This window comes from Vulpes vulpes, chromosome 1, assembly GCF_048418805.1.
Source record: "Vulpes vulpes isolate BD-2025 chromosome 1, VulVul3, whole genome shotgun sequence".
Classification (NCBI taxonomy): Eukaryota; Metazoa; Chordata; class Mammalia; order Carnivora; family Canidae; genus Vulpes; species Vulpes vulpes.
Window position 1 is genome coordinate 26,082,079 of NC_132780.1, and position 12,525 is coordinate 26,094,603.

Genomic DNA, 12,525 nt, shown 5'->3' on the forward strand with positions numbered 1-12,525 from the left:
GCAGACAGGCCCACGGGACTGGCATCTACACCTGGTGTTGGAAACTCCTGACCGACTAAAGCTCAGCCAGCAGATACCTGGGTGCACAGACGTTTCTAATAAGACCTGGCACACATTTCCCTCCCTCAGAAAGAGGAGGTGCCGGCCCTCACACCCCCAGCGTCTGCAAGCTGAGACAGCTGGGTTGTGGCAGCCGCCCTGTGGGTCTGTGCACGAACATGGTTCCCCAATCAAGTCCTGTGTCTGCCCCCACTTTGCGCTGTCGTGTAGCTCGGACTCAAGGTTGGACAATCTTCTTTAAGTTATGATTACTTTAGGGTTCCAGCAAACAAAGCTCTCCATGGCAGCGTACTTCTTGCCTGGCTGAGACTTGCTCAATCAGGGATGGTCACTAGAAGAGGGGCCTGTCGATCCTCAGGTGTTTAAAATGCTTTTCTGGGGGATCCCTGGGTGACTCAGTGGTTGAGTGTCTGCCTTTGGCTCAGGGCATGATCCCCGGGGTCCTGGGAAGGAGTCCCACATCGGGCTCCCTGCAGGGAGCCTGCTTCTCCCTCTGCCTGGTGCCTCTGCCTGTCTGTCTCTCATGGATAAATAAATAAAACCTTGTAAAACATAAAATTCTGCTCGTTCTCTGTGGTCATTGTAAATGGCTCAGCAGGTGCCTGAGCAAAACGGGCTTCTTGTGACAAGACGCTGCCACCCAATGTCCTTCTGGCTCCCTGTTGGCGAGGGCCTGCGGAGGAAAGTGTGGGCCCCCCCTCAAAGACCTTCACGCTGCACAAGGCAAGTGGGAGCCACGAGGATGGACGTGGGTCAAGGAGGGAGGCACTCACACACCCATGCCATGCCACAGCGCCTTGGAGGGGGTGCATGCCACCAGCTACATCAGCGGTCCCCGCTGCGGGACAGCCGATGCCACAGGGCAATGCCCCCGGAGCCGAGCAGCAGCCATGCAGTCCCTGTGAGCCTGGGCTGCCATTAAGCAGCACACAGGGCAGCCCCTGGCACACACATCCGTTCCCTCCAGCTCTGGAGGTGGCCAGTGGGGTTCAGGGCACCGGCTGGGACGTGCTGGGTGAAGAGGACGCTGCCTTCTTCCTGGCCGGCAGGCGCCCCATCCCCCCAACGTGGTGCAGAGACAGCTCTGGAGGCTCACGGGCCCCAACTCCAAACACCAACACGCAGGGGGTGCATTAGGGCTCCCACGTGTGGATTTGGGCGCATGGACACTTGGCCTGCAGCCCAGGTGAACCAGCAGCACGCGATCAGGATCCAAGTCCTGGGTTTTCCATCTGACCAGGCCCCCCAGCCGCAGCAGCCCCCCCACGAAGCACACGTGGCCAGGAGGACACAGGCTGGTCCACGGCACGTTGGTACTTCTGTGTGCCAACAGCATGCATCCCAGAAGCTCTGCCCATGGCCAGCTCCGTGCCGCTGGCCCCATGAGCCCTGCCCTGCCCTCCCCTCGGTGATAGCGGTTCACAGGCAGGACACTGGCCTTCCGGGAGCCCGGCCACTGGCCCCGCGGAGCCCTCGCTGCCAGCCCCCCAGGCTGCCTCAGGCCCCCTCTGCTAGGAGCACTGCCCCAGGAGTGGGTGCCGCAGCCTTACCAGGTGGTCGCAGGCTGGCTGGAACGCGTTGGTCCCGCACACGTACAGGGCGCTGGCACTGAGCGGCTGCAGCACGCGGATGTAGTTGAGACATTCCGTCTGCAAAAGGGAGAGAAACGAGCATCAGCCGCCACTGGACGCCGCCCTCACGCACTGGGCACCTTGGCTGCCCCCGCACCTTCACATGCTCGCTCGGCCCTGCCTGGGCAGCAGGGTCAGGGCACAGACCCAGCCCCCCCTGGACAAGCCTAACTCTGCAGCTGGACTGGGTGCTTGTGTGCCGGCAGCGTCCCCGGGGCAGCCGTCAGGGGCCGTGACATTTCACCTCCACCACCAGTTCACACTCGCGAAGATGCGCTGGCCTCAGACCCCCCTGGACACCCGCTGCCGGACAGAGGCACTGACTCTCTTCAGCACCCGGGACCGGCCTCGCGTGGCCAGAGCTGCAGAGGGGCCATAGCGAGGCATCCCGCCTGCCCTCCCTGTCCCAGGGACCCCCCCATCCCGGGCCTGCCCAGTTCACGGGACTGGAAACAGCACTTCTCTGGTCTCCAGGGACAGGCCAGGCGAGGGAGGGGCCCGAGGCTGTCCCTGCAGGAGAAAACCAGATGCCACCAGAGAACACGCTATTTTAGGCTGAAATGTATGTACCGGGATTATATGTGTTATACGGACTATTGTCTGAAATTATCTCTGCCCAGGGAAGGTTTTTCCCCCACCACAATTGTCTTTAATGGGTTGGCAGTAGCTCACCCTCCCCACGTGACCCGGGAGGGACTCTTGTCTCCGAGCAGCCTCCACGTCGGGCAGGGCGAGCACTCGGCCTAATTTAGCTTTCAGACAACTCCCTCCAACACTAGTTATTACCACATGAAGCCTGCATTTTCCCCATTTCCTAAAGCAACTTCGGATCTAGGGACTTCAGTGAACGTGTGCAACATCTTGCTAAAGAAAAAGTTCAGCAGGAGCATTTTTTTTTTTTTTTAAATTTTGAATCCTTTTTGAAATTAGCCAACCACTTTAATCTACCTGAACTCTGGTGTCCTGCCCAACTAGCAAGGAAGACAGGGCTCTTCCATTCAGGGACTCCGACACAGGCCTGGCACCAGGTCGGGGCAGGGGGCCCAGGGAGTGATGGGGGGCACAGAGGGTGGGGGGCAGCACTGCCCACACAGCCAGCACACGGACCGGCCCAGTACCTCCTGGAGGAGGAGCATTTCTCAAGGCACGGTTGCTGCCCCAGATGCAGAAACCCTACGGCTACCCCCCAAAGCTGGCGGGGTGCTGGAGGCTGGGCCCTGCACCACACATGTTCATCCCACGGGCACCAGGAAGGATTTTCTCTATCAGGTTTGGGGCCATCTGAATAAACGCGCCTATGTTCACCTTTACAAAAGTGTGTCAGGCACCCACCATGTGGGGGCTCCTGATTTGAGAGATGCCCCCCAGTCGTTGGGGTGCAGGAGGGGGACCTGCAGGATGGGTTGTGGTCATGTCACTGGGGGGCTTCTGAGACCAGAAATTACCTGTCTTGATTTGCCCTTTTCTGCACATTTTGCTTTTTTATCTTCCGAGACCTTCCAATATGCCTGTTGGGAGAAACGAGAGTCCGTTTCAGTGCATCTCCCCCATTCAAAAGGGGACGCTGGCATCAAAACCCATATGGCTCCCAAAGCACCCGGGGGCATGTGGGGCACAGACATTCCCCCTGAGAGCAGACATGAGATTGCAAAGCCAGGCTCAGCCAGCGGATGCCCGAGCAACTGGGGCTTTGAGAAGTTTCCACCAGGACCATTCCCCCAAAGCCGGCGCGCCTGGCCCCCCAGATTTCCATCATTACCCCAGATTCCCATCACTTGCCACAAAGCAGCAGCCAACGCTCACATGCTAACACTGAAGTCTTAGATTATTTTTTATCAACAAGCTAAACCACAGGCATTTTCAAATGGCAAAGTTGGCTCCTTCATCCATTCAGACCAATTCGAGGGCAGTAAAAGGAAAAATAAAGTCCTGTGTTTCCCGTGACCGCTGGGCTCCCTTCAGGTTTCTGTGCCTGCAGCCTTGGCAGCGAGGGAGCACCTGTTCCCCCCGCACCACGCGTGTTCCCATGGCCTGTGCTTGCATGATCAAGGCCAACCGGCTGCGGAGCCTCTGCCCCCTGCCCCACACAAGACAAGAGGCCATAGGCCACCGCACAAAGGGCTCCCCAACTCCTGCCTCACCTCCAGGATGCCCCATCTCCCCGTGTGATGACCCCATGACCAACGCTCAGAGAATCAAAGCCAGCTATCGGGGGCTCAGGGGTCAGGGAGCACACGGAGGCAAATCCCCGTGGATGCCGCCCTACACTAAGTGTCCTCCACGGACTGGCTTCCCGCAGGGGGAGCAGCACACCCCTTGACAACCACGCGGTCCATTTCCAGAGAAACCCAAGTCCTCATCAGAATGACGTACGAAGGCAAATGGCCACTTGCCTCGGAAAGTAAAATAAAAACGATTTCATCTCCATCCACATAAAATGCATAAGGACACGGGAACATGAACGCTGATGGGCCCCTGGTCTCTGAGGGGACCCCTCCCTCACCCCGAGGGGACACAGGATGCACAAAAAGAGCCATGTGGGCTCCAACCACACACCCAGAGGTCGGCACAGCCCCATTCTTTTTTTTTAAATTATTTTTTTTGAAGATTTTATTTATTTATTCATGAGAGACACATAGAGAGAAGCAGAGACAGGCAGAGGGAGAAGCAGGCTCCATGCAGGGAGCCCGACGTGGGACTCGATCCCGGGACTCCAGGACCACACCCTGAGCCGAAGACAGGCTGAGCCACCCAGGCTGCCCACCCCGTTCTTTTCAGAGGCCGATGGCCAGCATCTGGGTTATCGGTTATCAGTCAGGCAGAAATAAACCCGATGATACCAGACTCGGGAGCCAACGGCAGAACAAAGCACAGACGTCTGGGGCAGAGAACGCATAAGACCAGCTCGGCCCTGCTCAGTTCCAGAGAGCAAGAAGCCAACCCCAGCCACCGACTTGAGCCTAGGACCTATGGTTATGGGAGGCTGCCATCAGCCAGGGACAGTCTGAGCAGCAGGTCTTGCTCGGGCCACCACGGAGCAAGGCCCTGCTGATGCGCTCAAATTCACGACTCCAAGGTTGTTCCGAAAATCCAAATAACCAAAATGCTACTACCTCCCTTGGGAGAGATGGAGGGCGTAGGGCGTGAAAAACAGGCAAACAGAGGCCAGGATTTCAGGTGCTGATCCAGCCATGTCTAAAGGAACGGCTCCTGGGGACGTGAATGTCCCCTTTGGTGACAACTTCCTGCTCCTGGACAGGGAAGGAGAGGCTGGGCCGGGCAGTCCCTGGATGCGGTCCATGATGCACCTGCATCTCTGCACCAGGGGCGGGGAGGGGGGGCCCTGCCTCGGTGGACAGGCCTGCCCAGACGCAGGAGGTGGCTTTCCCAGCGAGAGGCTGGGGACACCTGATGGGCAGAGTGGCTGACCCCAAGAACAGCCTGATCTCAACCACATTCAGACATCATTTATGATGGTTTCTGGAATCTGAACAACTATTTTGATAACATTTTTAGGCTGTGATTGTGGTATTTTGGTTATTTTGACAAAAAAGAATCATTTTCTTTAGGAAGGAGACACCCAGGGAACCCCTTATGGATGAAGCATGGGTCTGGGGTTGGATTTGAAGCCTCCAGAGGGACCAGAGCACAAGGACATGGGTGCAGGAAGGTGACTCAGGGCTATAGGAGCTGAGGGGGGACAGGCCTCATCGACATCACTTCTACTCCTGCATGGGCTTGAGATTGTCCGTGACGAAGAGTTCACAACCCCAGGAGGAAAGGAGGGTGGCCCTTGGGTGAGTGGCTGGCCTGGGACGATGGAGGCTGCCCCGGTGAACCCCGGGACGGGCTGCTCACAGGCGGGCGGGAGGCTGCTCGCAGGCGTGCAGAATACTGTGGGCCGGCCACGGGGTGAGCAGCCTCATGGCCAGTGAGGGGCCTCACACCCCAGGAGGGGCCGAAGTGCAGGCTCAAGGAGAAAACCCCAGAAGGTCTGTGGCCCACACGGCAGAAGAGTGGAGCCCATGCCATACCTCGTGCTGCTTCTCGGAGACGTTGAGTGCACTCAGGGCAAACACGGCCTCCCGGGCACCCACGTACAGGGTGCTCTTGTCCTCACTTAGCAGCAACACCGAGTAGTTGAAGATGCCGGGCTCGTGAAACTTCTCCAGCTGCACCTCTGGGGATAAGGGAGAAGGTGAGGCCCTTCTGAACTGGGATGCACTGAGTACCCTGCCTGGCTTCAGCACACCGTCAGGTCGCCAGGGCCCGGCAGCCCTCACCTCTGTGCTCCCAGGTGATCCTGGGGACCGGTGCGAATGCCACCGTCACCCCAAATGCCATGGCCAGGGCGGCAAGTAGCCTGCCGATGGGGGCGCACATTCTCACGTGCAGGCGCCACGGGGGGGGACTCTGGTAGTGAAGGCTCGTGGGCAGGGAGCCCGTGGTGGGGGTGACGGCCAATGCTGCTCAGAGCCAGGGGGCCACGACCCGCAGCACGGCCGGGACCCACTGCCACGAGGCCAGCCCCCCGCCTAAGATGGCCACGAAGAGCAGAGGACCCAGCAAGGCCCAAGCCACTGTGGTTAACCAGTGCTGTGGCCCAACATCCCTTCCTACTCCTTCCAGCCCAGCTGATTCCAAACCCTGCACTCCGTGTGGCCTCCCAGGGATGTGGCCTCCCAGAAGCATGACCTCCAAGCACATGACCTCCCAGGAGTGTGACCTACAAGGAGCATGACCTCCCAGCAGTGTGGCCTCCAGGCACGTGACCTCCCAGGAGAAGGACCTTTCAGGATTGTGACCTCCCTGGAGCGGGAGCTCCTAGGAGTATGGCCTCTAAGCACATGACCTCTAGGCCCATGACCTCCCAGGAGTGTGACCTACAAGGAGCATGACCTCCCAGCAGTGTGGCCTCCAGGCACGTGACCTCCCAGGAGAAGGACCTTTCAGGATTGTGACCTCCCTAGAGCAGGACGTCCCAGGAGTATGGCCTCTAAGCACATGACCTCTAGGCCCATGACCTCCCAGGAGTGTGGCCTCTGAACTCGTGACTTCCCAGGAGTGTGACCTCCGAGGAGCATGACCTCTAGGCTTGTGGCCTCCCAGGAATGTGACCTCTGAGGAGCATGACCTCGTGACCTCCCAGGAGACCACCGGCTGCCTGCACGCCTCAGGCTGCTGACTGCTGTGCTTGCATACTCTGGTATGTGTGTTTGATCATAACACAGATAAACTGTATAAAAAATAGAACTAAGCTTTCCTTATTCAGTGAAAAAAAATGATTTAGCTCAAAACCTTAAAAAAAATATTTTGGTAAATATGTCCCTTAACCTGAGTATTTTTCAGGGACAAGCACCACCAACTTATAAAACAGAGAAACGAGGGATGCCTCCTCTCTTACGAGGTCATGGTGCCGATATGCAGGAACATGAGGCACGGGCAATGGGCAGTTACGTAAGCGCGCTCGCTGTGGCCCGGCCCCCGTGGAGGGGTCTGAACCCAGGTTTCCTTGGCCTGCCATCCTGCTCTCCTCATCTTCCAGGGCTGGGCACAGACGTGCGGACGCAGGCTCCCAGGCACACGGCCTGGGGCTCCGCACGACACGGCTGGGCCCTGCGAGCCCTTGCTGCACTGAGCCCGAGGGACCTGGGGTCTCAGGACACGGCTCCTGAGAGGGAGATGGAGCAGATGAGAGCAGCTGGCTGGATGCTCGGCCACCCGTCACTCAAGGCCCTTGGAGTGGCGTTCACTGAGGTTCGGGCCTGGGCCGCGTGCACACTCCCTCGGGCGCACGAGAGGGAAGCATCCTTCCTGGGGGCCCTGCACCAGCTGGGCTTGTGCACCCCGGGGCCAAGGCTCTTCCCCTGCTGCAGGTGCACAGCACCCCCTCCCCCAGACCCAGCACAGCCCCCGCTGCCCGCAAGTCCTTCAGGGAAGGGCCAGCCCTCACCTCTGTGCTCCCAGGTGATCCTGGGGACCGGTGCGAATGCCACCGTCATCCCAAATGCCATGGCCAGGGCGGCAAGCAGCCCGCCGATGGGGGCGCACATTCTCACGCGCAGGCGCCACGGGGGGGACTCTGGTAGTGAAGGCTCGTGGGCAGGGAGCCCGTGGTGGGGGTGACGGCCAATGCTGCTCAGAGCCAGGGGGCCACGACCCGCAGCACGGCCGGGAGCGGGTGGATGGTGTGAACGCTGAGGACCCGCATCTCCCAGGCACTGGGTGAGGTCCCCGCCGCAGATGTCGAGGGCCACCCGGTTCTTCAATGGTGCGCTTCTCTGTGGCCTCACGAAGAAATTCTGGAAGCAAGCGAGAAGGAAGGTCACAGGTCAGGATGCATAGAGGAGCACCTGCTGGGTATATCTCCCTGGGCCCCTGGCTTGCTCTGTGCCGGGGCAGGGTGGTGGGGACGCCGCTCCAGGGCAACACTGTGTCCCAGTCACCCAGGGGCAGAGCTCCAGGACAGATGGGGGCCGGACCTGGACAACCACCGCCCTGGCTGCTCAGCGTCCCCCCAGCATGGACCCTCATGGTCAGCTTGCAACGTGATGCAAATGCCTGAACCAGGGGACAGGATCCCCCCAACCCTGGCTTCCCAGCTCCATAGACCTCGTCAGCAGGTCAGCCAGGGCCCAAGAGCAGGAGCAGCAGGTGGAGGCTAAGCCGGAGCACGTGTGCATGCATACACACGCACACACGCACACATGCACACACATGCGTGTGCACACATATGCACGTACACATGCACATGCAGGCACACACGTACACATACCTACACATGCACACACACCAAGTACATGCATACACGCACACACATATGCATGCCTACGCACACACACAGGTGACCTCGCCATGCAGGCTGGCTGACCTCCCGCAGCAGACACGGCCACCCCCACGGCCCTGCTCCTGCAGCCCCACCTGGGATGTCCCCATGGAGTAGCTCTGGGCTCACAGGGGTCCCTGGGTAGCAGGACAGAGGCTGTGGGCTGGGGTCCCCAGGTCTCCCGACACCCACGCTCTGCCCCATGTGCCGTGTATGAGGCAGCCTGTGGTGAGGGGCAGCTCAGCCTCACTGCAGGTCGCTGAGGCGGGGCTGTCCCTGACCTGGGTCCCCACCGGGACCCCAGCGGGACTGTGACCAGGGTTCCTGTGGGCTTCTCCCAAACAGCTGTGGGAGCAGAGATGGGACCCTTGCCTATCCAGCAGGGGGGTGCAGGTATGTCACAGCAGGACCCTGTGCTTCCCCGCCCTCCCCCAGGGGGCCCAGCACAGTGTCCACTCGCAGCCCCCCAGCCCAGGTTCCTGCTTTTGGGAGCCGGTGGAACAGTCTGTCCTCTCAGCCCAGGGCAGGCCCTGCTCACCCCCTTGTCTTCCTTTCATCCCGCCTGTGGGTCCCTCAGTCCAGCCAAGCCCTAGGCCCCCTCTGGAGCCTTCCTCTCACCCCAAGCATCACCACCAGCCTCCTGAACTTCACTGGCCCTCAGGGATGTCTGTGGACACCCAGTCCCCCCAACAGTTCCCTGCTGCTCAGCGCCCCCACAGGGCCCCCAAACCTACCATACACCAGTTCCTGCTGTGCCTTAGCACCTCCGGCCCAACCAAACCTCCCGAGAAGGTTTTAGGAGACGTTTTGGCCACCGCCTCCAGGAAGCCCTCCTGGGCTGCCTCATCTGGCCAGGAGGCCACCCTGTCCCACCCCTGGAATCCTCACCCGAGCCCTAAACATAGCACCCCACATGGCTGGCCCCTGCCACCACATGGACCGCACGGGGTGCTATAGCGCACCTCTGCCTCTCGTATGTACACAGGGCACCAGGATGGCCACCCCCCTCCAAAGGAAGGGGCTCGTGGGGCCCTGTGGGGAGGGCACGGTGGGGCCTCAGCGGCTCGCCCGCCTGCCGGGCCAGGTTCTGTCCTCCCGGCGCCCATCCTCTCCCCAAGGTCGCGTCAGGCCCTGCAGCTGGGGCGCCTGCTGGCTCCTGCTCCTGGGATGGCATGTCCTGTGCAGACACCCGCCTGCCCCCCGATGGCCAGACGGGCACCCTTCTCAGGGACTACTGAGCCGCGGGGTCTCTGTCCCGGCTACTTGAGTCCATGTGGCAGCGCGACAGCAGTCCCGAGGGCACTGGGCTCCCTGCCATCCTGCCCCCAGCTGGGGGCGAGGCTCCTCCCTGTGCGGGTCCCCTGTGACCCTGCATGCGGCAGCCCCCAGCACCCAGCGAGCCCCAACAGTTGGGGAACCGGGGGACACTGAGGCCCCGGGAAGAGTGGCCTGTGTGGGTGACGTGGACCTCCACCCCTGGGCCGTCCCCACCATGCCCACCCGCACCTGAGCCCCCACAGCCACCTCCCCTTCACCCTGTTCCATGCCTACTGCCTGTCCCAGCATCCGCGTCCCTTCTTGCTTACTGACAGGGTCTCAGTTTCCCTGGGGACACCAGTGCGCCCAGCTCACTACAACTCCCAGCTTCCCCGGAGGCAGCAGAGGCTGAAGAACTGGGAACGGAAGGTATCAGGTGCAAATCCCAGGAAAGCTGACTCGGTTAGCGTTGGCAGTTTTGCCTTAGTCTTTCCTCCATTTGGTGCCTGGAACTTGAACTGGATGGCTGGAGCTCTGGGCGCCACCTCGCAAACATGAAGACCAGGGTCTCCTTCTAAGAACAGCCAAGTGGAAATCCACTGGGGACCTCACACCTTCTCTCTGCCTGCCTCCAGACCTGCTAATAAGCCAGTAGTCTCTTCAAGTTACCGTTTTCCAGGTTTTTATTACCAGCAGTTGGATAGAATTCCAAACAGATACCTCCCCAGAGTACACTTACTGACCAGCAGCAGCCGGCAGAGTAAGGTTTTCTTCGTGGGGATGGGGTACATGGGAACCCTGTGCTTTATGCTCTGTTTCCTCATGAATCTAAAACTGTTCAGAAGAATAGAGTTTACTAAAAAAAAAACACCCCAGCTCAGAGAGGTGCCTCCCAATCACAAGAGGTGCACGTGTGAGGTGCCCACTGCCCAGGGCACCTCTGGCTGCAGATTCGAGGCCCACTGGCATGTGTCATCCCCGCCACCCCCAAATACCAACACAGAGCCCAGAGTCCGGTTTACAAGGGCCCAGGGGCAGCGCTGACTCCCGGCTGGGTCCCCGACACAGGTCACTGTGGGAGCAGTTAGGTGAGGACCCAGACACTGCTGATGGCAGAAGCCATGCACCACCTGGAGCCCACACAGAGGTTCAGCCCTGCTGTCCTAAAGCCCAATCCTGTGACGCTCAAGGGCATAAAACATCAGGACAAAAATGGGGAGAGCACCATAGCCTGTGGGAATGTGACCGCGCTGCGGAACCGGAACACAAACAGGTGAGGGTCACAGGCACTGTGTGGGCTCAGCCCCAGCCACCAGGCCTCCAAGAGCCACGGCAGGGTGGGGGACGTGCCCTGCTTTGTGCCATATGCCCATTTTTGGGGGTGTCAGAGGTGCCTTCAAGCTCCTGACACGAAGTCACTGAACACAGAGACAACACAAGATGCATGGGGGCACAGCGCCCACCCTCCGCCCCACACGTGCAGGAGGCGGGTGGCCGCTGGGGCGCATCGGTGACCAGTAACAGCACGGCCAGTGGGAAAACACACAGCAAAAGCAGCGAGGTCTTTACTGTCAACGCCGCGCATGGCGCATCGAAGCCTGTGTCGTGCAGTCTGATACCATCTGTGCCCCCCTCACCAGCGCTGGCACCCCCTGGCTGGGAGTCCGCAGGCTCCATGGACCACACAGAGCCGCGGCCGGAGCCCAGGATGCCGGAGGAAAACCACCCCAGGAAATGAAAGTGAACTCAGAAGTTAAAATTCTGATGACAGGAACAGAACGTCCAGGGGAAGGACGAGAAGATAAAACTGAGGCAGCTTCATCAAGGTGGCGCAGATAAGGACCGGGCAAGGGGAGAGGGGGCGGGAGGCTGGGGTGCGAAGGCCCAGGAGCAGCTGGCAGGAGCTCTGGAGGCAGGAGGAGGAGACGTGGAGAATGAGAGGGCGATGATAAGAGAAGGTCCCGAACCAGAGGATACGCGTTTACGGAACGGGAGCCCCCGGCGGCGTGATGAAGGAAAGGAGACCACCATTCCCAGCGCATGGTGGTGACATCTGAGACCCTTGGGGACAAAGGTGGGGCGAGGGGTCCTGGAAGCTTCCAGGGGGACAGAGCCCTGCAGAATGACCTTTTGAAGGAGCAGGACGCCCTGAACATCCTGGAGGAGAATCCCGCACAGTGTCCAACTGTCAACACGGAGGGTACATGGAACCTGTCTCACACCAGGGCTCTCAAAGCTCTTTCAGAGCGTCCCACAGCGGCCTTTCTCAGAAAGCTCCTGAAGGATCTGCTCCAGCAAAACAAGGGAGCAATTTGGTCTGTCTCTTCCCAAGAAGGAAGAACAGCCGGGAGTAGAAGACCCCGTGTGACAAGGAGTGGGGCCGAGGGCGCAGGGACTTTGTTGTGGAGGAGACAGGGCGGGGAGGCAGAGAACCCCGTTGCCATCTTCCACAGCAACACCATGCCCCACCTCCAGCCTCGGCACAAGCTGCCTGTCCTCCAGAATATTCCTGTGCTGGCCCTGGCAGCTGGGCCTCGCCCACAGCGACACTGGCTCCAGGGCCACTCCTGGCCGGATGCCTACCCTCCCTCCTATTGCTTCTGGCCTCATCCTCTTCATTCCATGGAAGGCCTTGATCGTGCCTGTGGCCCTGGCCCCTTCTGCAGTGGGTGGGGCCGGGTAGATGCACACCCCAGTTAGGAGACCAGGGCTGGGGTTGGGGGGGCTGGAGACAGGATGCTTCACAATAGA

General features: G+C 60.1%; 1 protein-coding gene across 6 annotated transcripts in view; it reads right to left on the bottom strand.

Annotated features, from left to right (window-relative positions):
• The window catches only part of SEMA4D (semaphorin 4D), a 73,352-nt gene that overhangs the window by 20,898 nt on the left and 39,929 nt on the right, over positions 1 to 12,525 (bottom strand). For 5 of the 6 annotated variants that reach the window (XM_025984146.2, XM_072761205.1, XM_025984145.2 and 2 more), the window contains 4 exons: positions 7,645 to 7,993; positions 5,726 to 5,871; positions 3,137 to 3,199; positions 1,611 to 1,709 (listed from right to left, as the gene is read on the bottom strand). In XM_025984146.2, the coding sequence (XP_025839931.2) occupies positions 1,611 to 1,709; positions 3,137 to 3,199; positions 5,726 to 5,871; positions 7,645 to 7,993 (657 nt within the window). Of the gene's footprint in view, positions 1 to 1,610; positions 1,710 to 3,136; positions 3,200 to 5,725; positions 5,872 to 5,974; positions 6,200 to 7,644; positions 7,994 to 12,525 lie in introns of those variants that run through there. The other variant, XM_072761210.1, reaches the window with a different exon arrangement.